This window comes from Oxyura jamaicensis, chromosome 3, assembly GCF_011077185.1.
Source record: "Oxyura jamaicensis isolate SHBP4307 breed ruddy duck chromosome 3, BPBGC_Ojam_1.0, whole genome shotgun sequence".
Taxonomy (NCBI): Eukaryota; Metazoa; Chordata; class Aves; order Anseriformes; family Anatidae; genus Oxyura; species Oxyura jamaicensis.
In genome coordinates, this window is record NC_048895.1 from 87,629,824 (window position 1) to 87,655,953 (window position 26,130).

A 26,130-nucleotide genomic window follows, 5' to 3' on the forward strand; every position below is an offset into this window, starting at 1 on the left:
GTCTGTCCTCAGCTCTGCCTGCTGGCTCTGAACTTCACCATGCTCTTTGGCCTGTTTCACAATTTGTGTTTTGCTTTGTAACGACCTTTCGGTGACAATGTCTTTGAAAACTTTATCCTCTGCTAGTTCAGTTTTTATTGGTAATTATGGCGATACCATGTTTTTTTATTTTTATTATTATTATTATTTTCACTGTGTTTCTGTTGTTGTTATTTTTTTTCCCCAAATTCTGCTGCAAGCAAACTCCTGGGTATGATGTACTGAACTAGGACAAAGCACTCAAAGTGTTTTAAGCACATTACCACCAACACTGCTGGCTCACTTTGCCACATGCAAAAGGACAATGATGTGCTTACTCATCGCTCTGTTCTGGACACAAGGGAACCCATTTGGATGGCACTGGTTCACTCAGCCTGGTCAAACCCTGATGTGAAAGAATTAGCCATGTTTTTTCCAAGCACATCAAAGGCTGCAAGATGCAAGGTGGGCTCGAGCTGTTACAAAGGAAAGCAAGCTAATTTTGGAATACTGCACATGTTCACTATATTCGGAATATTTTGATCACTGTACCAGATTCCTGAAGTGAACATTAGTTAGGAGTACTTGCCAAAGCATAACTCAGCTCCTCCCTTTCAGGATAAGATTTTCCCTATGCCTTCCTAGCACTTCAGTGTCACCTGCTGTACTATCACAGTTCTTTAAACTTGCCAGCTCCCATGCTCTATTCGGGTGACAAGAACACATTTCATTGGTGGCACCAAGGCGATAAAAGGGTGGGGGGGTTTTACAGGCTCTACTAACATGGTTTCTTCACACTAGAAGTACTCAAAAGTGTTATGGTAAGACTGTCCTGCGGTGATTTAAAGAAGTCTGTGATAGGGAACACAACAGGGGCAATAAGTAATAAATAAATAAATAAATAAAATTCCTTGCATTCCAAAAACTATGTATCTGTGTATACCAACTGCTTACAGGGTTTTCTGTGAAGCTGACATTTGTGAGGTGTTGCATGCTTCAGTCCCATCCTAAATCAGCTTCGTGTCACAAACTGTGGGCTGTTTGCTGCTCCTCTTCACTCCGGAGCAGTTGAATTCTTCAGCTGTGCAATGTGCTCCCTCAAATAACCCAGAGGTCGGCGGGGATGGGGAAGGGTCACATCGCTGAGGTGCCACCAAAGAGTGCCAGGCAGGGCCGACACTGAAAACAACTCTGCCCCATGCAGCTGGGGAGCTGAGCCTGTACTTTAATGCTGGGCAGAATAGTTTAACTGAGTGAATTAGCCCGGACAGGTGTAAAAATCACTGGGCCTGTGATAAGAAAATGAAAGACAGTATTGTTGGTTTCTGATTCTGATTTTTTTTTTTTGCTTGCCTTTATATCTCACGTTATGCATATTTGCCTTAATTGCAAGCTAAAAGCCCTGTAGAGCATCAGTGACCTAATTAAAAATTGCATCCCTGATGAACTTCTTCACCAGCTTGTTTATGTAGGTTTCCTACGGATGACACGTGAAGCATGATATAGGAAAGGATGAAAGGCAGGCGGTGGCAGAGCCGCTGCCTGCAGTCATGTCCCACTTGCGTTACGTGGCCTCGTGCCAGCCTCCGGCTGGGACTAGCTGCTGCGGAGATTGCCGGAGATCGGTGATGGTAGGTGTCTTCAGATCGTCCTTGGTGAACCGCATGAGATCCACAATTGTCCTCCTGGAAGCGAAGTACAGAACTGCACAAATGTCTATCATGTAACACAGACTTTTTTTTTTTAAACTTGTAGGGCTCCGATGCGGTCCATGAGTCACATCAGGCTTGACGTCAATTAGAGCTTTGAAATAGCTCCGCTGCACCATCCTGACTGCATACTTTCACAAAGTCACATCCAAAAACTCGGTTAAGAAGCAGAGTTGGTTATCTTGAAATAATGGTTTAGTGACAGTGACTGGTAGTACACTGCATGCCTCTCTTCCAGCTGGCAGAGGTGGGCCACATTTGCCACGTCAGTACATTGGGACTGCTGGGCTGCACTCACAGCAGCTGCCCTTGCTTTATGTTGACTGGAAGTCTGGACCTTTAACTCAAGCAAAGAAGAACAGGATTTATTATTGCCTCCTCATGATGGGTTGAGGAAGAGGCTCCACACAACCTCTGCTGTGTTTAGGTGAGGAAACAAAGCACAGTGTAAGGACATCAGCTATGTGCGACACCACAGTCTCCTTCTGCCCTTTCATAACTCTCTATTGCTTATAGAGCCAAGGGCTGGCTGGTCATTGAAAGACCAATGAAAAGGCAACTTTCTTATTAGACTCTTTATTAGTGCCACTGGAGCTCTAGTCAGTAGTCAACACAGCTTTAAAAGTGTTCCAGCCAACCAGCCCGTCACCTATAGGCACAGTTCACCCCCCGTAGGCATATGAGATATCTAAGATAACCAGGACATCTGCATGGGGCTGGCAGCTCTGCCAAAGGACACGTGGAGTTCCCCTGCCTTTCTGCAGCAGCAGCTGGATACACCGGGGGATCTCCGTCACATCGGTTGCCCACATTTGGGCACCTGAATCAGACTCCTGGTGATTCTTGCAGAGAGCAGAGACCCTTTCGAGGCTCCACAGCCAAAATGCCTGCCTTTCTGACTGCAGTACAGAAGCCCTTCCGCAAGCCTGAATGGCATCACCTACCCCAGCGTGAATTTTTGGCAAGGAAATGCCATTTCTTGATGGGTGTCAGGCAGCTGACTTGCTGAAGCACTACATTCCCGCCCTGCTGTAGGAAAGCTGAGTGTGCCCAGGCAGCTGGTTTCAGCCCATCATGAGGGTTATGCAGGACCCTGGCTACAAATCAGAGGTTGCTACCCAGCTGCTATTTAGACCACGTTGCATCCTACAGCTAGATTCATTTCCTCTCAAGAAACTGGCTGCATTCTCAAGTCATGTTTAAAAGGCCAGTCTGGGAAGAAACTGAGCACAATCTTACAGGAGAAAGGACTAGACTGGCACTGCTTCTCTGACCTCCTAGACTGTCTTGTGGTAAGATACTGTTTTATGAATCTGTTCTTGGCTTACCTTGGCTGTGAACTTTTATAGAGCCCTAGTACAAGACACTGTAATAAACAGGGCTTCAGTTAAGGTCATCAGGGTTGTAATCATAACCCAACAAAAAATGGAAGATACTCCATTGGCTTTAGTGAACTTACTAATTACACTGATCTGTAATGTCTAGCATGATCTATGTGAAACCTTAATTCTCTGTGACTTAATTTCACATTTCAATACACAGATCTATGCAAATACACAATCTGACTCTTGAGTTTCCATGTAGATAATCATTTCCAATGGCATTCACTAGATGAAAATCATGAAGAACTTCATAAATTAGATACTACATCAGGCTTGCATTTAGCAATCTGGGGCTCTACTGAACTAAAGAAGAGAATTAAAATTCACCATGGTCAGATATTCTATGAAAATGCCCAGTTCCTTTCAAAGAGAAGCCTAAAAGTTAACAAAACCCATTAAAATGCCATTCGACTCCATCTGTTGCATACAAGCCATTGTCATACCTGTCTGGCTTCAGACCCTTGCCAAATACTTGTTGGAGTCCAAATATATCCAGACCCCTGTCCAAATGTATGTTAATATTACTGTAACTCCCAAATATTTCTGCTGTACTGCTGCCTTTCTGCATTTCTAAAATCTACCTTTGTATGTTTAAGTATCCACTATGAGTTATCTGATCTCGAGTGTTTCATTTTACAAATATTATTTATTTTGCCCTCATCTGCCATTTATCAAAGTGGTTTTTAGCCTACCCATATCTTTTAAGGATATATAATCCCTCCCATCTTTATATCACCTTGATATTAGATTGGTAAGACTCTCTGCAGTTGTTAATTGACCATTCTGGTTGAAATATTACAATTATCTAATATTTATTTGTTAATAAAATTGTACAGTTATCACAATGTTATACACACAGCATCAGCTTCCAGAAAATGATGTGGTATCTCCGTTTTGACTTCCTTACAAACTGTGTCTTCATTAAAGAAAAAAAAAAAAAACTAATCCATACTGTTCAAAAATTTATATAAATGTGTATAACCAGGGTATGCATGTCTCTATCAGTTTATGAAAGTCAGTATTTGATGTAATAGCAGCCTGTAGTTCTCCAGGTCTCCCGTCTTTCTTTGAAAATAGCTAGGATAAGCACTCCTCTGGCCTGCGTTATGCTGAACTCAGACTGCTTGATTGAAACAGGTCTCTCTGGCTTCAGCACTTAGTAATCTACTCTTGTACTGGAATACTTTGGTGAACTCAAGTGCCAAAAATTCACCACCTTCTTAAAATGGCTGCCAATTATGACTGTGAGATAACTGAAATTATGTTTTTTATAAATATATGTTCTGTGAGGATCTGTTTAGGCTCTCACTTACCGCCCTAAGAAGCTATGTAAGGTGCTGAAGTTTTTTCATGAATCCTGGCTGTCTGTAGTTCACAATCGGAACCAGCAATCAGATGAAACTGTGAAAGAAGACATTAATCGGGGGGAAAATGTACAAGCCTGGAAAGTACAGATCTGCCCCACCACATCCAAAGCTTAGAGCATTGTCATCTCAAAGATTTAAACCACATCTCTCTGGGCAGCTGAGAGAGTTGCGAGTAACTGATGACAAAAATAGGAAATGACTCACTCAGGGAAGAAAACCTTTATTTCTCATTCAGCTGCGTGACAGTACAGCTGGTCCCAAACCAGATGCCCCATCTTCGTCCAACTAGTGATTCTTGCTGGATGTTAATGTACGTAAGAGCCGTTCAATCTTCCTATCCTGAACAAGCTCACTTAGAAACTAGTCACTGTCCAATGATAAGCTAAAGGATGAAAATTAATTGAGTGAGGGTTGACTCCAGCTAAAACAGAAATAATTTGGATAGGTATTTGAAACATTTGGAAGATGCCACTTCAAAATGATGCTACTGCCTTTTTTTTTTTTTTTTTTTTGGAGTGCCATACCAACAATCACTCAATTCAGTTTCTAATTTGAGAGCTGTTTTAGCCTACCTGCTGATAATAACTCATTTATAGCAGTGACTAATGCCTTACGACATCTCTGGTTGGCTCAGAAAATGTGTTCAACCCTGGTGCTCCACCAGGTGATCAGGCTTCAGCCAGCCTCACTTCTGGCACCTCTTTTGTCGACTGCAAGCAATATGGTATACCCAGCTAGCAACCCTTAAGAAACGCCAAAAATATACCCCAGTACTTAATGAAATTCCAACACATCACCTCAATGGCATGGTTACTGTAAGCAAGTCAAAGCAGTCTTCTGTTTGCTGCACACTCTCCCATAGCAACACCAAGTCAATTAATTTGACTCCCAATCCTTATTGGTGGTCTGAGTTCATGGTCCTTAAAAAATCTTCCTAAAATTCTGCAATGAGATTTGCCTGACAGCTTTGCTCTTTGGGTATAACTGAGCTTTCTATAATAAGGTGCAAAAGGTGCACAAGAGAGTTTTGCCATGCAAGCTAAAGATGATCAAAATCTTCACCTTGTTTTTGATGAATATGCAAGGCAGGCTTTTGATGCTCTGCTGTCCCTAATATAAACTCAGTCAATGTGGGGGAGTATTGATAAAAGCTGTAACAGGAAGGGAAGCAGAGCTGGGCTGTACTGGAACCAGCTGATGTTGGTCAGTGGAAGTGGCAAATCAGCAGGCGATCAAGGCAAATTGGTTCCAGACATCTTGCAGAAGGCAGCAGCTGGCATGACGGTGACTAAGGGGTGTTGGAAGGACTGAAGGCACATCAGGTTAGGAGAGGAGGAGAACTGGGCAGGCAATGGTGGGAGGGAGGCAGAAGCCTGGGCTTCTGAGGCAGACTGAGCTATAGGACAGGCTTATAGGTGTTCACCCAGCTGTAGCTGCATCTGGGTGAACTGCTACTACAAATACACTTGCCCAAAACAAGGCCTGACAACTAGGCTATTTCCAATAACTTGCTTTGCTTCATGTCAATATATACACGTCATATACTTGGAATGGACCTGAAGAAGGTTTTGTGTGAGAGGACATAAACACAATGCTCTGGCATCGCAAGTTAAAGCAATCTTTAAGTTAATAAAGAGCATACCAGGAAACAAGACTACACTGATGATTTCACCTCTACAATGATGATCCTGAAATGCAACTGAAATGCTGGTACCTGCACTTTTATGAGGATGATAGAACACTGAGGAAGCAGCAGAAGAAAAGATACAAAAATGAGTGAGGGAACAGGGGAAGTAATTTACAGTGAGAAGCTGAAACTGGTGTGGTTTATTGAGAAGACTTGAGATGGCTTGATTTTTGTGCATCTCTATAGGAGCAGTCAATCTACCAGACACCAGAGAGCCGTCTTCAGGGAAGGCAGAGTTCCACGAGTGTGAACCGAAGCCAGACAATTTTGGTTAGAAATTAAGTTAATCCTGGGGGTACGAGCAGCCACTGGAAACAATGTGCTAAGCCTTCATCAGGTCTTTACTCCAGGCAGTGTTTCTATCCCCAAGACATGCTCTAGCCAAGTACAGAATACACTGCCATTGCCCCTGCCAAATCCGCCCTTGGCTGGCACACTAGCGCTTCCCCCAAACTCAGGGAGATTTTAGCAGCAGCTGAAACTGGCTGGGCACCCTGCTGTTGCCCCCTCCAGTCCCATCTCCCCTGGCATTGAATCATAAAGGCTGGAAAAGACCTCCAAGATCATCTGGCCCAACCATCCCCCTACCACCAGTATCAAACCATGTCCCTAAGCACCACGTCCAACCTTTTCCTTGAACACCCACAGGGACAGTGACTCCACCACCTCCCTGGGCAACCCGTCCCAATGCCTGACTGCTCCTTCTGAGAAGAAATGTCTCCTCATTTCCAACCTGAACCTCCCCTGGTGCAACTTGAGGCCATTCCCTCTAGTCCTATCACTAGTTACCTGTGAGAAGAGGCTAACCCCCAGCTCCCCACCCCTTCCTTTCAGGTAACTGTAGAGAGCAGTAAGGTCTCCCCTGAGCCTCCTCTTCCCCAGACCGAACCACCCCAGCTCCCTCGGCCGCTCCTCACAGACTTGTGCTCCAGGCCCCTCACCAGCTCCCGCACCGTGTCCTTCCTCCCCGCCACCCCTCCCGTGTGCTCGCAGCGCCTCCTCCATGAGGAGCGGGGGGCCGGGGGGGGGGGGGGCGGCTGCCATCTTCTGGATGCGCACCGCCTCCCCCGGCTTCCCTCCCCTCCCGGGGGAGGAGAGTCCCCCGCGGGCCCGGGCCCTCGGAGCCGTGGAAAGCCCGGTACCCGCAGCTCCGCCCCGCGCCCGCCCGTGGGCTGTGGCCGGGCGGCAGCGGAGCAGCCGCGGCCGCCGCCATGCCGCCGCCTCCCCGCCCCGCCATGCCGCAGCCGTAGGCAGCCGGCGGCCGCTCCCAGCCCTCGGCCCCGGGAGGCGGCGGTGGGCCCTGCCTTCGCCTCGCCCTGCCCGATGGGCAGCCTGCTGAGCGGCGTCAGCTTCAAGGAGCCCACCACGGTGGAGGACTGCGACTCCACCTGGGAGACCGACTCGGAGCCCGAGCCGGCGGAGCCCGCCGGGGACCCGCGGCCCCTGGAAGGGGTGTGCGCGGCCGCGGGAGGCGCCGAGGAGCCGGCCGAGCCGCCCGCCGCCGACGGCCGGCCCCAGGAGCCCCCGGCGCCGCCGGAGGAAGGGGAGCGGGCCGAGGCCGACGCCGCCGGCACCGAGCAGGTACCGCCCGCCCCGCTTCGCCCCCCGGGGCCGCAGGGGAAGGGCTCTGCCCTGCCCGTCCTTCTGCCAGGCGGCTCGGGGGGGAGGGCAGGCCTCGGCAGCCCCGGCATTCTGTGGGTTAAAGAGCTGGGGCCGGGCAGGGCAGCGGGGGTGGCTCCCGCGAGGGGCAGCCTGCGAGGGAGCCCTCAAAATGCTGGTCCTCAGGGGTCGCTTTGCCAAAATTGCTGGCCCTAAAGCATATAAAAGGTTTCTCTGCCAAAAGTGCTGGACCTAAAGCGTTTAAAGGGCTGCTTTGGCAATAATTTTACTGGAGCTAGGACTGAAGGCAGGGGAGACCAGTTGGTCCAGGTTTTAGTCTGCTGGATGTACTGCATTTGTATTTGGTTCAGCCACTGCCATTGTGCAAAATTAAACAGGTGTAAGTGTTTTATCCTCTTCTGCTTGATGCATGGCGATGGATAACTGATGCCTGGTAGTGCAGGTACCTCACACAGGAGGTACGGCTTGTGCAGGTCAGCCTGCTTTGCCTGCAGGTGTGGTTATAGTTAGCCTGGAGAAAGGATGCACCAGGACAGGTGCTTGTTAGCCAATAATGTCATATTGGTAAGCAGCGGGATGTGCTATAACTAGTTCCCTTTAAATAACTATAAAGGGAAATGTCCAGTGCAGTCATAGGAACTTCCCCCTTCTAGGCTTTACTTTAACCTATTATATGCATATTGCAAGGCGTTCCCTCATTTGGTCTTTGGTTTAGGAGTAGGGACTTATTTTAGTGAATTAACCGATACAAAACTCTTACAGAACAGTGATAAAGAGATTTTGAAGAACATAAAGTGGTTGCTAGCAAGCTGAATTCTCTGTAGACTAGTACTTCATTTTCCTCAATAAGTGCAAGCCTTTCAAGTGTGCTGTCCAGTCAGTGGGATTATTTCCACTGACCTTGATACACTCTAGTTGTTTCAGGTCATAGCTTCCAAACAGCTGGGGTTCAGTACAAGGTCTCCTACGAGTATATTTTCTCTATGCGGGTGTGTTTGCTTTTGGTGTTTAGTGGTAATTCTTGCTAGGATTTAAACTTAAGTTCCGAGAAATGAATAATGGAAAATGGTTCAAGAAGGTATGTGAACTGCAAATTAGCTTGTCAATGACAATTCGTTTTCTTCCACCGGACATTAGTGATAGCAGTTAAAACAATGTGCATGCGACAGATAGTATTTGCAAACAGTATGGTTTCCAAAGGTAGTAGTGTCTCTGTACTTTCATGTTCAATTACTTACCTTCTGTTGGCACTTTCTGGTTAACTTCAAGTCTGACATTTGGAAATGACAATAAACTTGTCGGTTTAAATAAAATTCAGCCTCATTGGAAGGACACCTCATAGCCATACTTTCGGGTTTTGTTGAGTTTTGTTGTGGTTTTTGTTGTTGTTGCTTGGTTGGTTCTTTTGATTTAGGTTTAAAGTATGTGGTGTTAAGTATGCATCAGGGAGATGCCTGGTGTTTGACCAGGCAGTAGGCAAATACATGTACTTGTGTATATTTACATTGCTGGAATCCATTATGAAAAATAATTATTTTCATATTACACAGGTTTCAGTATTTAGTCTGTTTGTTCATGGTTATTATCTACTTTTTAAATGTTTCAGAGTAGTGATGGAACTGAGCTGACAGCCAAGCCAAAGAGAAGCTTCTATGCAGCAAGAGATTTATACAAGTACCGACACCAGTATCCAGTAAGAATATTTTATGCTTTAAAATTCCCTATGTAGTAGGGAGCAGCACACAACCTAAAACTTCCCAAACTTTATGGAGGAATTAGTGTAATCAAAAAGCTGTTGCAAAGGTCCAATGTATTTAAGTGGGAGAGGGGTGAAACATCTCATCCTAGATGTAAATGCAAGCACATGAGGTATGTAAGCCTGGGAATAATGGCAGGAGCCCAGGAAAAGATTTGTGCCTTGAATGCTGATAAGGGTGGATAAAGTTTGGACTTCATATTATTTGTCTCTTGGAAGTTCCTTGAGGCCAAAGTCTGGGTGTTGCTATGCTTGCTGCTCTGTCTTGTTAGGAGAAGGCACCAGCCAGAAGGAGCTGGCACATGCTTAAAGTGTTCTACCTTTATGCATGTCGCTTCCAGTTTTCCTAAAATGCTGAAATATTTTTGTCCTCAAAGTGTTCAGAGAACAGAATGTTACTTTGTGGGTATTCTCGGTAGTATTTTTTTTTTTTTTTGTAGGTTGATAATGTCCTGTTTTCTTTCTTTCAGCAGAACTTTAAGGATCTTCGATACCAAAATGACTTGTGCAATCTCCGCTTTTACAAAAATAAAATCCCTTTTAAACCTGATGGTGAGTAATCTGGGACAACAGTAGTGATAACAGAAGAATGTTCAACAATTATAGTAACAAAGTGAAACTGTAGTGATAATTACCGTGCTGACAAATTAGAGGTGTATGGCTATATTTAGTGTGATTTAAACCTCCTCTGTTGCTTATCAATTAACATGTTGATAAGCAAGTTATGCTTAAGTCAAAGTTAGCTTCTGCTGTAGAGAGGTGGTGCTTTTCTCATGCATTTTTCGGAATGATGTAGTGTAAGGTGTTGTTTACACAACTGATTTAGAGCAGTGGCACTGCCTTTTATTAAACAAAGATAAAGTTGTTCCACCATGCGTTGCAAACTCCTGCAGCTTGAAAAGGAGTGGCAGGGATCAGAGTGTTATTCCTAGCACTATGTGAGGGGAAAATGAATACACTGTCACTTCCTCATGTGTGAGAAATTATTTTATTATCATTGTTATAATAATCAAAGCCCCTGGTGGTTCTGGTAATGAAGCAAGACTCTCACATGCAAGGTTCTGCATGAATACGGGAAGAGCTGAAAGATGACAAACCCAGCTCTAGAGAGTTTGCTGTCCTCTTGTCTCTCATGCTATGACTGCAGACAGATGGAGAAGCAGAAGGGGACAATAAAACAGTACTGGTTAGAATCATAGGAGTCTTGGCACATGAGAGCTTAGCCATTGACAAAAAAAAAAAAATGCAATCAAAAAATACTCTTTTGAGAGTTTTGAAAGAATGAAGCGAAGGTTACTTTGAGGGGGTTTGCAGACAGATCCTCTCGGCACAAGAACAGCTGGGAGGAAATAGAAAAGTGCATATTTGAATACAGAAGAAGTGAGAAGTGGAGGCTGTGGTTGAGGGCTGGCCAGAGGCAGGCATCAATCTCATGGCAGCACATGGGTTGTGACAAGGTAGGATGGGATGGGTCACAAAAGACTTTGAAAATGAAAGCACGTCGTTTTTCTTTGATGTTACAGGAAAGGACTTCACATTGGAAGAACGCAAAGCAAAAAAAATCAAAGTTAAAAAAAGGTGTAGTCTAGAAACATGATCTTAGCAGCGTTCAGGGTAGATCTGAGTGTGTCAACAGTGTGCTTTTCAAGGCTGGGAAAAGGGATGTTGAGATGCAAAATGTCAGAATTCTGATGGGAAGCTGGAATGTTACACAGAATGGTGTAAAGACATCAATATAGCCTGGAAGGTTGGAAATGACAGCTGCTTATAGGCAAGATAGTGATAATAACCTCAGCAATCGAGAAGATAAATCAGGTAACATGAAGAAAGATAAGACTTCTGTTTTAATTATCTTGAGCTTTATCTAGATATCCACAAGCAAATATTAAAGACTGTTTTTGGCTTGGCAAGAAGAGTTGAATCTGTGAATTACCAGTAACAGAGAAAGCAAATTCATGAGCCGTTATGCAGAGAACAGGTACTGAAAGAAAGGTACTGAGGACCATGTGAACCTGAAACTGAAAGCCAGAAAAGGTTTGGTGCAGGGAGGATCCTTTAAAAGGCAAAAAAGGAAGGAGATATTCCAGAGGGTTAGCCAGGAAAAGAGAGAGGAGGCAAGCCCTCTACCTGCTTCCATGACTAAAACATGTAAAAACTAAAACTGGTCTTAAAATTTGCTCTTTTGGGAGATAATCATGGTTGGTGGTGTCAAAAGTAGCTGATAGGCTGCAAAAGCTGAAGTGTTGATGGCTGTGAGCTCTGGCTCTGCAGATGTTCTTACTAAGAATGGCAAAGATTAGCCGCCACCTTGACCTAACTCAGATGTGTGAGAGTGTTCAGAGGTGTCTAAGCTACCGTGTTATGGACCATAGTAGTGGGGAATGTTATTTTTTTTTAAAAAAAAAGACACTTTAGTGCAATCGTAGATTTGAAGTTTAATTCCATGACCTACTGACTTACTGTGCATTTCTGACTTGTCCCTGAAATTTAGCAGCAAGTTACCTGATACTTGAAATGTAGTTACTGTAAAAGTTGTGCACTGTATGGTGATGGCATACCCTTAGTCGGGTCCTTTTCCAGCCTTGCATGCGCTGTAAACCCCATGTTCTTAGCAACCCCTTGCTGCTTTCTCCATTGTATGAAGAGAAGTACCAAGTGAGTTGTCATTGGGACTGAGGTGGACGTTTTCACTGGGCAGGGAGAGAGATCCCGTGTATGGTAGGAGACTATTTACGTGGGGCTTCGGGCTTTTTAGGCCACCACTGTGCTATTTGACTTTGGGAGAGGCCATGCTGCAGTGGTAAAATATTGTTGGTTTCAGAGTAGGAATAGGCTAATGCTGTGTGTTCCTGGAAAAAGATTGTGTAGCTTTCGGAGCAAGTAACCTCCTCTTGTGTATTTGTACAGTGCCTGGAAAAGGGATGCCCTGGCCTATGAATGGTCTCAGTGCAAACAATGGTTTCTTTTGTGTGTGCTTTGTCTCCTTTTTCTATCTCTGTCTTTCCGAGAGAAACTGACTAAACTCCACAACTGTTTTGAGACTACTAAAAGCTGAAATTCCCATTTGTTGAGCTTGACCTGAGGCCCAAGGTTGGGCTCGTAGCAGAAAATACTCAATACATCAATTCTTTTGGCCACAGATAATTGCAAAAGATTTTCACATCTTATTATTATTTACAGCTGGAAGGATTCCTGGAATGAAAGATCTATTAAAGTGTTGAGGCTGTATAATACTAAGGCAATATATATGCAGAGCTTTCTCATGTTAAAGAAATGGCAGGTGATTGTGTGTTAGTATTCTGCATAAGTGGTTTGTCAATGTGCGCTAAAGGAGTCTAAGACATGAGGTGTTCAGAAAAGTGTATTTTTCAGAGGTTATTGTTGCATACCCTGTACTGGTAAGTAAATTGGCATAAGTCAGTTGATTTTGTTTGTGTTAAAATTTGATAAAAATCTCATTTTAATTAAGTTTTGGTAACTAATTTATTTTTAATTTAAAATTAATGTTTGCAATAGACCTTATTTTACACGCGATATGAATGAAAATAAGGGTATTCTGTCATTATGGCAATATGGCATGTACTTCATGTTGCTGAAAGCTGATTTTGATGGCTACCTAACAGTTTTCAAATTATTTTTATGCAGGGGTTTACATTGAAGAAGTCCTAAATAAATGGAAAGGAGACTATGAAAAACTGGAACATAACCACACTTACATACAGTGGTTGGTCACTTACTACCTTTTTCTGTTTCAAAGCATTGCGTTGTTTATATGCTGTAAGTTGTAATGCGTTTTTTCTTTTAACAGGCTTTTCCCACTGAGGGAACAAGGTCTGAACTTCTATGCTAAAGAATTAACTACATATGAAATTGAGGTAATACAAGTTGAGCTTAAAACAAACCATCACATTAATATTGATACCTAACTACTTTCTGTTATGTAGAGTTGTTCTATGCAATGCAGAGGTAATTGCTTTAGTGCCACTAAGAATTTTTGATGTATTCTTTGTTTATTAGGAGTTCAAGAAAACAAAAGAAGCAATTAGAAGATTCCTTTTGGCTTACAAAATGATGTTGGAGTTTTTTGGAATAAAACTAATTGATAAAACTGGAAACGTAGCCCGAGCTGCTAACTGGCAAGAAAGATTTCAGCACTTGAATGAGTAAGTAATGACATCCACTCAACACTCTAGAATTGCCATAGAATCTCTTTAGCCTTTTGTTTCCTAGAGAAAGGGAAGATGTATTTTCCAAGGAATAGAAATAGTCAGTAACTGGTTTGTGTCTGTATATGTATGTTCTTCCTTCCCCTTTCTTTGATTGTGCTTCTCACCCGTTAGCAGTCTAAGTGACATCAGTGAATTCCCCACAAATACAACTTCAAATGGTGCTGAAGATCACAATTCCGAACTAATTTGTCTGTCTTGCTACTGAGTGCATTGTCGCTTGATCCCAAAGCACTGCTTCTCAATTATGAGGAATAAGATGCTTATTTTGTAATCATGTTTCTTCTTGAGAAAAATCAAATTCTCCACAGCTGTATAGAAGCTAAGTAATAAAGATTTCCCTCCCTTCCCAAAACATGATACGTGTTGGATTTAATAGTTTTTAACAGCAGTGCTTAACTGGAGAGGTTTAGACATTTATTAAGTCAAACTTTACCCCAGCTTTCAGCAAAACGCCATCTGTCATCTTCCTTTGGCATTGTGGACAGTGTAAGTTTGCACTGGATTTTTGTCCAGTGCAGCTGTATCAAAATTTCTTTGGAAATCTTTTAATCACTTTTGTAATACCTCTGACCACAGAGCTAAAGATCGTTTTCTTGCAGTATTTTGTTTTGTCCAAACAAAAACTTGTTTCTTAAGGTAGAATTGCCAATGGCTATATGTGAATGAATAATGAAAATAACCACTAATTTCACTCAAATATTATGAGCTAATTGACAGGTATGTGCTCAGACTTGGGCCTCCTGAAACTCTTTTATCTATGGCCTAAATGTCACTCATTGCACATTCTTACATTGCAATTACTATGTTGTTATTATATACAGTAATGATATAAGTGTGTGTGTGTATATATATTTATATAAATATATGCACACTGCTGTGGAGCTACTCACTGTAATACCAGAGAGCAGCAAAGCTACCTTAAGGAACTGAGACTCTCTTTACTTAATTTTGGCCATCTGAAATTCAGACATTTAGGTTTCACTATTCACCTAGGCGTACTTTATGAAGAAATAGTACTTCAGAAAAACTTCCAGAAGATAACTCATTCCATTTATCTTAGATATATGTTATGATGGGAGGACTTGCTCTTCAGGGGAGCCTGTTTTTCCTCTCAGGACTGACTAAGTAATGTAGGTAGCTAGCTTAGACTGGAGACACAGCTTCTAAATGGCTTAAGTGAAGTCTAGTGAATCATGTTCTGTAGCTGTATGACTACAATACACTACAAGAAACATGTTCTATAAAAATGACTGTGCTATCTCCTTGGAAAAATATATACAGTAGAAGGAATCAAAATTGGTACACAGTGCTTTTTCTTTCATCTACCGCCTCAATGCCTTTTGCAGACACTAATTTTCACTTCCAACATCCTCACAAAGGAGGTACTAGCAAGCTTCATCAGTTGTGAGAAATTAAAGTACAGAAAGCTTGAAGTACACGTCTTGAATGATTAAAAATGAGTGAGGAATTGTGTTCCAGTTCTGTATCTGTAAGGATTTTCTTTTCTGGTTCAATGGAATTGTTTCAACCTTTTCTTCCAAAGGTCTCAACACAACTACTTGAGAATCACTCGAATACTGAAAAGTCTTGGTGAACTTGGATATGAGAGTTTCAAATCTCCCCTGGTAAAATTTATTCTCCATGAAGCTCTTGTCGAAGATACCATTCCCAATATTAAGCAAAGTGCTCTAGAATATTTTGTGTATACTATTAGAGACCGAAGAGAAAGGAGAAAACTCCTGAGGTTTGCCCAGCAACATTATACACCATCAGAGCATTTTATCTGGGGACCCCCAAAAAAGCAGAAGTCAGAGGGAAGCAAAACAAATAAAAAACCAGCATCTCCTATTTCTATTCACAGTAGTTACATTTCTAAGCATAAGAAACTGAAGGAGCCTAAGAGTACATCTACAAGTGGAAGCTCAACTAGTAAAGCAACTGAAGAAAGAAAGGTAGAACTCACGAAAAGTGGAGAAGAAAATGAGCAGGATGAACAAGAAATGAACTGTGAGGCTCCTAAGCAAAACAGCAGTGAAAAGAACAGTGATACTGATAGTAGTCAGCTTTCAAAACCAGAAGAAATTCATGATACTTCAGACAAAAAGGAGGATGCTCCTCATTCAAAAAAAGATGATGAAAGTATGGACAGTGACTCCGGAAACCATCCAAGTGTTGTAGAGAAAGATTTATGTGACACTGAGAATTGTTCAAATAGCATGTCAGCAGATGTACAAGATAACCTTGATAAGGATACGCTTTCAGTAGAGACCACCACAAAAACTAAGGATGACCTCAAATCATGAGTCTGAGGTTAAAAATCGTTGTTTCGTAATGAATTAAGCAAATTATTCATCACTTTTTCATTTTGCATAACATTTACATCAAATCTGGTAAAGTGTTCCTGAGACTTTGCTTGGTGTGAATGCATCAGATTAGACTTCTGTTAGGTTAATGAATTTTACCTTTTTTAATCTCGGTTTATCAGATGAAAATCAAGTATGGTTATTTAAAATAATTGTGCAAGTTCAAAGCCTAGGAATTCATTATCTTTTCCAGACAGATTGCATAGGAAAGAAATAGATATTCCCTTACATTCATCCTTTTTTTTTTTCTACCTAAAACTTACTAGAAAGTCTTAAAAATCATGATATTCCTTTTACATTGCTTTAAATTTTTATTTCTTTTTATGAAATGGCTAGAAATTCTTCGAAGAGCGAAGCTTTTCCCTAGCAGATTTTAATTTGGGGGGGGGGGGGGAACTGTATTGATGTTAATGGCAGTATTTGCACAGCATTTTACCTTAGATTAGCACCCTTGTCTGAGACACTAGGTAATAGATAGCAAAACATCCCATGCAGCTGGGTATCCTTTACATCGAATAAAAGTTTAACTTACAGTGAAACTGTATCCACAGCTTTTGGGTACAAGGGAAGATGCACTTTAAACTTCTTTTAGTCCCTTTGAAGTTTTCTCATGACTCATTTGCCACTTCTGCTAATTTGAGGTATGAGGTGGAATCGTTTTTAGCTGTGGTCTCAGCGTGAAAGCACTCTGTTGAACAGCTCGCCCAGTTGGCTTCGGCACCTGTGAAGCCTCTTTCCCTTGAAATCAACCACCAACAGCTCAAAAGCAGTGTCTTCACAGCAAAGCACTGCTTGAGCATCAAAGCCATCAGAGAGACCATCACCAGGCCTGTTCAGCTGAATCGTAACTAAATTTGGACATTTCTTGGCCAGTTTTGGTTGAGGTCTGTACAATGCTGAACCCACAGATGCTGGTCTGTGAGAGAAAGGAATTCCAGCTGTCTCGTTCCTCCCTTTGCTCTATCAGAGGTCTTTCACACTGCTTAATGTTTTTTTTTTTTCAGAATAGGCTGAAACCTGAGAAAAGCCAGCCTGCTAGCATGACTAGAGCCCAACAGGAATTTCCCAATTAAGATCTTGCCCAGCGTTGTTTACTTAAGGACCATCTGCTTTCCCTGAGCATCCTCTTCTGAATTCATGCCATTCAATCTAGCAAGACACTACCCAGCGAGTTAATTGTATGAATTAAAAAATAATGCAGGTAGAACTCATGCTTTCTGCAGTCTAAAATAGTCTAAAAGTTCTATATGTATTTTCTGTGTTAAAATGTATATATAATCCACTGCCTTTAATGTATTTTTGATGAAATATTATAAAGCAAGTACCTGACTACAGTTTGAGTGTCAGAGTGCTGCAAGACTTGATTTAAGTCTTGTGTAACTCAAAATGACAAAGTCTTCAGGGGTTTCAAAGCATAGACAAAATGTCTTATATTTTTCTGTGTCGCTCGTTCCCGTTATAGCAGTTCATCATTCCTTGCTTTCTCCGGGTAGTATTGTTTCTTGGGGTCACACACAGTTGCAGTTAGAGATCTGGGTACCTATGGGCAAAACCCAAACTCTTTCCATCCAAAAAAGGCAGGGAAGAGGAAAGTCACATACCTCTTTTTCTGTGCTGTTTTATAAGGAAATGAGCGTATGTACATGTATGTTTGTGAGTTGTTTGTTGTTTTATTTTTGAAGGGTAGCCCAGGTTGTTCAAACAGGCATTAAGTCTGTCTGCATGGAAATGTGCCAGAGAATTCCCCCACAGCCACTGCTTCAACAAAGCTGGTGCTGAGAATTATCTTAAAATTCCCCTGGGCTTGAACCACTTTCATGTTTGGCCCTGACCTTCTGAGTAGAAGGGGACAGGAAATGCTTAGATAAAATCGGTCCGTGTAGTTAAAGACTCTAACCCCATGCATGCACGCAGGGAGGACAGCTTTATGATCTGCCTATGACTTTTTTAAATCTTGAGTGCCTAACCTTGCCAACCTAATAGCATTGTTTAACATAGTTATTTCTTGAATGGCATAGGGAAAATTTACACTGTGTATGAAGAACATAACTGTAAGGTAGCTAGTTATACAGAACCTTCAATTTCTAGACTTTAATACTGAGGTTAAACATTTTTTTAAGAAATTACATAGTGTTCAACTGGAACAGGGGACACTAGGGGTGTTATATTTATATTGTAATTTGATTGAACACAGATGATCTCAGGAGATTTTCCGTCTTTTGACTACTGAACAACAACAGAAAGAGAAATCTATGGCTCTTAAACCAGAAAGCTCTTGGGATGCACATCTAAAATACTTCTCTGCAGTATGTTATTGTGACACAGCTTTCACCTATATATGCTTGCTGGTTGTCCACTCGTAATTGCGTACTTAATCTAAGAAATGACTTCTTTTGTTTGCTTGTCTATTTATTTATTTATTTTTGTTTTCAGCTGGCTGGGCTGTTTGCATTAAGGGCCCAGTGTGTCTTAAAATACAGTTGAGAGCCTTGAAACCTGTATCCTTGCTAACTTGTTTTAAAAAATCCCCAGTTCAGTATAATTCTATCACTTTTTATAGAAGTGAGAATAGCAGTGACATGTCAATTAGCCGTGAAGAACTTTGGGATAAGAGAAGTTTTTTGTATCTTATGGCCTCTTGCTTTCTGTAACCTTTGTCTTACAGCTGTGTCAACAGAATTACTCCCATGGGACACTTCAACTTTAATTAAGAAATTCTGTGTAAAATGTGAGGGTTTACCATTGTTTTCACCGAGGAGTTGTTTCTCCTCATTTTGTAAGTGCTTGAAAGAAGGATTCATTGCAGAGCAGTCACACAGTGTAGAGTGACGTGGAGATATGTGGGGATCAAGCGAGTGCACTATATGCATATTAGTTCAGAATGATGTCCTTAGCAGCTAGGAGCGCCCTGATTTCTTCAGTTTTTAAGGCTTTCAGGTTTTCAGGTGTTCTCATAAATGCCAGTGCTTAATTATTCAACCATTACTTCAGAAAATGAAGGTGTGCAAATAAAGTCAGGACAATTGCTCATTATTACACTTTTTTTTTTTTTTCTGGTCTTGCTGTGCACTTAAGTATTCAGGGATTTCTGTGTACCTCTATTACCATGCATTTCGGCTGTGTTTCACCAGAACCTGAGCTAGTCATGTATGAATTGAATGGGACCTCCCATGTAGGGGTTCTTTCCCAACAAGTGCATCTGAACAGCCTCTGATGCTGAGGGAGAGGTGTGCACATTCATACACCTGTGAGTTTAATGTTACCTGTCCCACAGTGAGGGCATATGAATGTGCAACTTGACAAACTGCTACTGAGTGCACATGTGCAAATGAGGGCAATCGTACAAATCATGCAAAAATACAGCACTTTAAGATTAGTTACAGCTCTGTACCCTGCTAGCCAGGACATAACTGTGCCTTGGTACCTGAGGATGGGTTGGCATAGAGGCTAAAAGCTTGGGTACATGAGGTATGCACTGCAGACTGTTCAGATAAGAAGAGCAGTTAGCATGTGCACATGTCTAGGAGCGGAACCAAACTTCTGGTGTCTATTGCTCCTGTTTAAAGGTGTGATCCTGAAGGATAGTAAAATATTTTCAGTAAGCCTTTGGGAGCTGTTCTGTGGCTTGGTCAGCTCCTCAGTTTCCTGCTCCGAAGTTTACAGCAGTCTGATGCATTAGGTATTTGTATAATCATAGTTAATATTTCATCTAAGCTAGTGTAAGCCTCCTTTAATTATTCCGGGATGATTCTAACAATCTGCAGTTGTACTGTACCTGTGCTAGAACCAGAAAGTTTACAGACCCTTATAAGCTTTGTATAATTCTGATGGATGATCCAATAAGGTAAGTCAAGAGAGATTTAATATATTTAAATGGAAATCAGCTCTTGTTTGTTGTTTTAAATAAAACTTACTTATATCTGTTTAATTGAATTATTTTGTGTAACTTTCTTTTCCTGAAATTTGTGATGGTAGTGATTTGTCCAGTGGCTGAGAAGTAGGGGGGAGTAGTAAAGATCATGTTGAGAACCAAAAGGTAGATGAAGTGCTGTTACAGACAACTTGGTAACAGCCTTTTGTGATCATATTTGTGATACAAACCTAATTCCTGTAGACCATTTCTAACCATGTTTATGGAGGAAAGGCAAGTCCTCTTAGACAAGGTATCACCCAAGATGATACCACAGTATTTAGAAAAAATAATCTTAGTCAAAATGTTTATAGAAATGGAAAGCACTTTCCTCTTAGAAGATACAATATTGCCTCTTATTAAAAAGCAAGTGATCGTAAATACAGTAATGCAAAATTGATCACAAATAATAGTAATATATATATGAGTGAAAATTTATACGTTTTTTTACCCTTTATTATGCTTTTACAGCTAATTTATTTAATTTCCTTGACAAAAACAGTATTTATGAATAAGATGCAAATAAATGTATGAAGTTTCTCCATCAATAAAACTGTGACCAGATCATGTTAATGGTGTATGTTAGCTTAAGAACTACCATTATGGATCGGAACCAAAGATACGTCTAGCCTTGTATCCTGTCACCGACAGTGGCCACCAACAGACTGTTTGAAAGAACAGTTAAAGTTTTTTTTTTCTCTCTATGATTTTTTCCATTTTTAAACTCACGCATTCTTTCAGCCTCAGTGATCCCTGTTGGCTATGAGCTCCGCGTTTTAGTTTAGTTTTGTTTGCAAAAAGTAATCTCTTTTTTGTCTCAAATTTGTTTATTCAGGAATTGCTAGTGCGTTTGAACACAATTACTGAAAGATGAACGCTAATCCATTTCCTGTTCTTAAAAGCCTTGGGATATTGTAATACTAAGATACCTGCTTAGGCAGAAAATTTAGTCACTTGTTCTATGCTGATGACAGTATTACCTTACGTGTCCCTTCTGAATTAAGTTTTTACACATAAATTTTTCTATATAAAGTATTAGAAGTCAGATTCCAAATTTAAAAATGATTGGTTTTTATCTCTATCAGTGTGAAAGCAAGATCAAAGGCAAAACCTTTTCCAAGCCCAGATCTGAGTGAGGTAGCACTGGATTTGGAGACAAGTAGTAAGAGTATCTATCTGGGCCAGCGTAAATGAGTGTAGCATTGTGACCATGTGGAAGACAAAAATCCTGTCTGAGGTGTGCTGGGAACCATGCTCCTCATTCTGTATTTCTGTAACTTGTTTTGATGCGTGTCCCTAGTTCCAGTTCCAGTTGAATACAAGTAACTGTTCAAATGGCATTCCTGCTGGAGCAGGGAGCTTGAAAATGAAGGATGGGACAAAAAGGTTTAAGCATGGACTCCCTGCTCTCCTTTCACATCACAGTCAGGACCATAATAGCAGATACGCTGCTCACAGGTATTTAAATGCAGTCCTCCAAGAGGAATGTAAATTGTGTCTCTGTAATATCTCTGTGCTCTGTATTGCCTGTGAATTATTTATTTTCCTGGGATCTGTGTTCCTTTTACATACCACATTCTTGAGTATACCTACTTAAGACCATCAGGGAAAGCAAGAGTTTATTTTAAAGGATATATTTAATACATGCCATATGTAGTGGACTCTTAAACTACAGCTCAAAAGCTGTAGAGATCAATTAAAGGGAGGCCTCCTGTGGCTTTACGCTTATAATCACTTTTATATTTATTTTCAGAAACATAAAGCTGTTTGCTGTAAAATAACTAATGTGAGAATTGGCAAATTGTTCTGAAAGAGGTCTCTTACTTCTTAGGAACTTGGCACTTTTTAATTCTACCACGCTTACAAGTCTAGTGGCGTATTCATCAACTGAAGTTTATTGTGAAATATACTGGATGTATTTACTGCTGTGGCTAACTGTGAAATTTATTGTTTTGCAGTAAAACAGGTTATGGCATTTTTATTTTGGGGACCTGCCGAAGCATGTTTGCTGATCATTAGTTGTTCCTTTTTCTGTGTCCTAACCTCTTCCTCGGTTGTTTGTTTGAGTTCAGAGACCGAAGATTTGGGTATAGGTTTGCACTGATACAATTTGGAACTATTGTGTACTTCATTGTTAAAAGGTATTCTAAGAAAAAAAAGTGCAGTAATTGTTTTAAAAAAAAAAGAAGAAACAAAACCCAACATTTTTTACTTGAGAACTAAACCAGCTACATGTCAGTTTTTATGAATGGTCCTGCTCTCTTCTCTGTATTCCTTTGCAGTGTTTGATCACAGAATGCCGTGCATGTTTGGTAGTACCAATACCATATGTATGTGGTAGGAGTGGTAACCAGTTTCTGGGTTTGTAATGCACTATAAAGATATATTTTATAATTCTGTAACTGTATGGCAGTGTTATGCCAAAAAAAATTGTATAAACATAAAAAGCAATAGTTTATGTTGCTTACTGCTATATTTTCGGTCATTTGTTTGTAAAATGAAATACTTGGATTTCCTTTCAGGTAAATATATTTTTAATAACAGCAGCCAAAAATCTCTAAACTAATAAAGCTTCTTCATTTAGCAGCATTGTTTTAGCAACATGTACAAGTACTGTGTACATCTAATACGTGTAATCGCTGTGCAGCGCTTGTTTGTAGAGTCTTCTGTAAATGTATTAGCACTTCAAAGTAGGGCATTAAAGGCTCTGATCCTCCTTTTTTGTTGTCAGTGGCAAAACCAGCATGGAACCACAGAGGAACAAGGAAAGGCCCTGAGTGTGTTTTACTAAAAATGGTGGGATTTTTTTTTCTTTCCAGTTAAAGAAACAGACGTACTAGGATAACACTCTTCTGAGAGCATTTTCACAAGATTAAAAGGTAAAACATCCAGCAGCCCTCCAGAGCAGGGAGCTTTCCCCCTTACTCTCCAAACTGCTGTCTTGCTGTGTGGCAGCTTCCTTTAGGCGCTGTAAACCCCTCTGTGGGATGACGGGCACATGTGGGGACCAGCTCACAGCCTGCATCACGCTTCCACAGCCCTGTATTTGTTTCCTCCTAGCAGGGGGATCAGTGGATGCTCTGAACCTCCACGTGTCAGAGCCTATAAGCTTTTCGTGCCAGGAACACGCTAACACAAAGAGAAGGCAGGTGCTATATGCAAGGAGAGCTTCATGCGAGGTCTGCCTCTAAGGAGGTTTGGAGCTGACATGGATATGTTAACTCCCATGTTGGCATATCACCCACCAAAGGGGTAGGTAGCCAATATTACTCTATGCCAGTGTGTTGTTCCCCCCAAAATTCAGTCAGAGCTCCCTGAAAGCAGACTGGAACGCTGAGGCTGCTGGGATGGTTGATCTGCTCGTTTGTAAGGACGGACAGGCAGTTACCCTCTGTACCCTTGAAACAAACTTTACAACTGAAGGCTTATGGCCTGTGTATAGATGCTAGGTTGTTATGCTGCTCCTTGTTTTACCAGCAACTTGTGCTTTTGAGCATGTCTGCAGTAAAAAGATGAGTCCTATGTAACAGCTGGCCCTCATGGACATCAGAGCTGCTTCTGAAAAGTTTCCCTGGGGGGTGGTACAAGGGTGAGAACATAAACTAACATCCCAAAGCTAGGCGCCCATAAGTAAATTAATACAAACCAGCTCTGACACAAGGGGATATGGGCCTGCACCCCACACCTTCCCCAGTGCCTCCCTCGGCCAAAGGGGCATGCATGCACTAAAGCCACGTCTGTCCGTGCCTTTGGACCAACTGTCTTCCTTTTTTAGGGTGTTACGTGACAAGGTTTTGCTTTGATTTTGTTGTTTTGTTGGAATATTTTTCTAATGGAGCTGTGCCATAAAGTGAAAATGAGGGTATTTTATTTTGGTATATGCAGATGATCTTGAGCAAGGCCTAAAATGTTTATAATGATCACGTTAATTGCAAAAATGTGATTTAGCTAACAAAACCAGGGAATTATCTTCTTAAAATTGCATTTTAATGAATTTATTCTGCTACATTTGTCTGGGCTGAGCAGTAAGCTGGAAGACAGGATATTAAATGTCTTTACTCCCTGAGGTTGAAGAGGCCAAGTAGTACTGCTTCAAAGTGGAATGAGTAAGTGTGATTGGAGAGTTTAAAACTAATCCTCCAAAGAAGCAGCAGAAGTGTTTAGGAAAGTATTTTCGGACTATAATGATCCATAATGACGCAGCTTTTTAAGCACCAGCTCTGCATTATCTTCTGTGGTGGATCAGTGGTAGTAGTCAGAGCTCCAGCATGACTTTGTTGGCTCGTTTGTACCCTGTGTGGAAGTTGTACTTCAGCTCCAGTAAGGGGGGTTTGCAGCTGTCATCGTCCCCAGTTTTGTTCCTGTGCTGTCACACCTGGCTGGCGCAGAGAGCCATTCAACCACAGCCTGGGGTCGTGGTCTCTGCTCCCACCTCCCCAGAGCAGCTGTGATCGAAGTTCCTTCATTTTCTCATAAGGAGATGAGCTGGGATCTGCAAGCCACGGCCAGGGTCAGGGGCTGGGCAGGGGTTGTTGTGCCTCACCGCTGGGGCTCGACTCCTGCAGGCTCTGTTATGCTCTCCCTGCCTGTACGGAGCGTGGGTACCTGCCTGACTGCAATTACTTGCAGCTCAGACCTTTCTTCGTGGTTAATATTGGTCTGCCTATTGTGGGGTGAGCTTAAAAATAAAATTATTTTCCAAGAATTCTCCCCATAAAAAGCCAATTTATGAAGGTTTAATTATGCCCAAGCATTGCCCTATCCGATCAACTCTTGGAATGCTTTTAAAATGTTGTGATATAGTATATGCACACCACTAGACATTTTTGCAGGCAATATTCTATAGATGTCATAATTTCAAGACTTACCGAGTGTAGGAAGAACATTTAAAATTCAACTGGTTCTTTCTATTTTTATTTAATGTATAAATCAGACATAATTCATGCATAGTTCCTTCCAGGTTTAGACATTTATTGAACACTATGTATGGTTATAAACATTTTGTGGCAGCTGTTTCAAATTTCAGAATAGAAATAGGGAAAAAAAAAAAAAGAAAAAAAAGAAAAAAAAACTCACATTCTCACTTTTCCAATTTCCTTTGAAAGCTTAAACAAGGAAGCTTCAAATTTTCAGCTCCAAAACTGGAAGCTGAAATTACGGCCTTAAATTGCTCCTTAGAACTGGGGACCTTCAGCCCTGCATGTGGCCCTCAGTTACTTTGAGGCAAATCTGTATTATTTAGTTAACTGAAAATGCAGAAATATAGCAGGATTTTTCCAAAACTGCAAGCCACCTAATGCTGGTACTAAGTTAACGAGTGCCCCCAGGAAGTCTGTGAAGGGTTTGTCTGCATCTAGAGGAACCTCACTCAGGAGCAGCCTCGTTCTTCAGTCAGTTTTGACAACATTACCATGAACTCTGCTTTTCAACGTTTAATTTTAAAGGTAAGATGCTGTGGAGTTTTTAACAATGGAGTTTTTAACAATTTAAACTGGAAAACAAATGTTTGTTATGCTGACATTTATCAGGAACATCCCAGATGCTGGTGGCTGTTGCTTGCCCATCCTGTCACTGTCACCAGGTGCCCACAGCTGTCACTGCTCAGCAATCATGCCCCATGGTGCTGACCCATGTAATGGCACTGATGGCCATGGTCCTTCATGGGCTCAGCTGAATCCAAGGTGGCCATCTCCTTTCTTTTCCCCACCCTCAAGTTATTTATCAGGTGATTGACTTTTGAGGCATTTTTTGCCCCCCCACTGTGGGCTAGATGTTGAGAGAGGCAAACAGGGACGCTAATCTTCCAGGCTGCATCACGAGCCTCACCCTGTTTTTCACTGTTTCTTTCCTTGCTCAGGTGCTACTGCCTTTCCCAAAGAAAAAGAAGTCTCTTCCCAGCTCTCCAGGTTGCACTTTTCCAGTGATGGGTAATGGCCTGTAGGTGCACCGCCAGCTGTTTCTGGGGCCTCCATCCTCAACAGGTGCCAATATTTACAAGTCCATTGCTATTATCCCAACCCAAAATGTGCAGACACCTGGCACCAAACTGTGTTGCCCCAGTGAATTGACAATAAAGCCGTGAGCCCTGT

At 41.8% G+C, this 26,130-nt stretch overlaps 1 protein-coding gene and 1 long non-coding RNA gene across 3 annotated transcripts; both read left to right on the plus strand.

The window, feature by feature from the left end:
• Positions 1–372: 372 nt before the first annotated feature.
• LOC118164421 lies at positions 373–1,820 on the plus strand. The gene is made up of 2 exons (XR_004749492.1): positions 373–483; positions 1,491–1,820. It is a non-coding gene; the product is annotated as an uncharacterized LOC118164421 (long non-coding RNA).
• Positions 1,821–7,289: 5,469 nt separating this feature from the next.
• On the plus strand, positions 7,290–22,739 carry OGFRL1 (opioid growth factor receptor like 1). 2 transcript variants are annotated; one of them, XM_035321314.1, is made up of 7 exons: positions 7,290–7,744; positions 9,390–9,476; positions 10,010–10,091; positions 13,185–13,263; positions 13,348–13,414; positions 13,557–13,702; positions 15,312–22,739. In XM_035321314.1, exons 1-7 carry the CDS (start codon positions 7,487–7,489, stop codon positions 16,069–16,071), a joined length of 1,479 nt encoding a protein of 492 aa, XP_035177205.1. In that variant the 5' UTR covers positions 7,290–7,486; the 3' UTR covers positions 16,072–22,739. The 2 variants fall into 2 exon arrangements, with proteins under 2 accessions (XP_035177205.1, XP_035177206.1); XM_035321315.1 differs by having other exon boundaries at positions 10,013–10,091.
• The last annotated feature ends 3,391 nt before the right edge of the window (positions 22,740–26,130 follow it).

Bases quoted from the DNA above. Each gene is read 5' to 3' on its own strand.
- OGFRL1 (XM_035321314.1), top strand. From the start codon at position 7,487: ATGGGCAGCCTGCTGAGCGGCGTCAGCTTCAAGGAGCCCACCACGGTG. The intron at 9,477-10,009 runs GTAAGAATATTT...TCTTTCTTTCAG, and splicing joins AGTACCGACACCAGTATCCA to CAGAACTTTAAGGATCTTCG. The intron at 13,415-13,556 runs GTAATACAAGTT...TTTGTTTATTAG, and splicing joins TAACTACATATGAAATTGAG to GAGTTCAAGAAAACAAAAGA.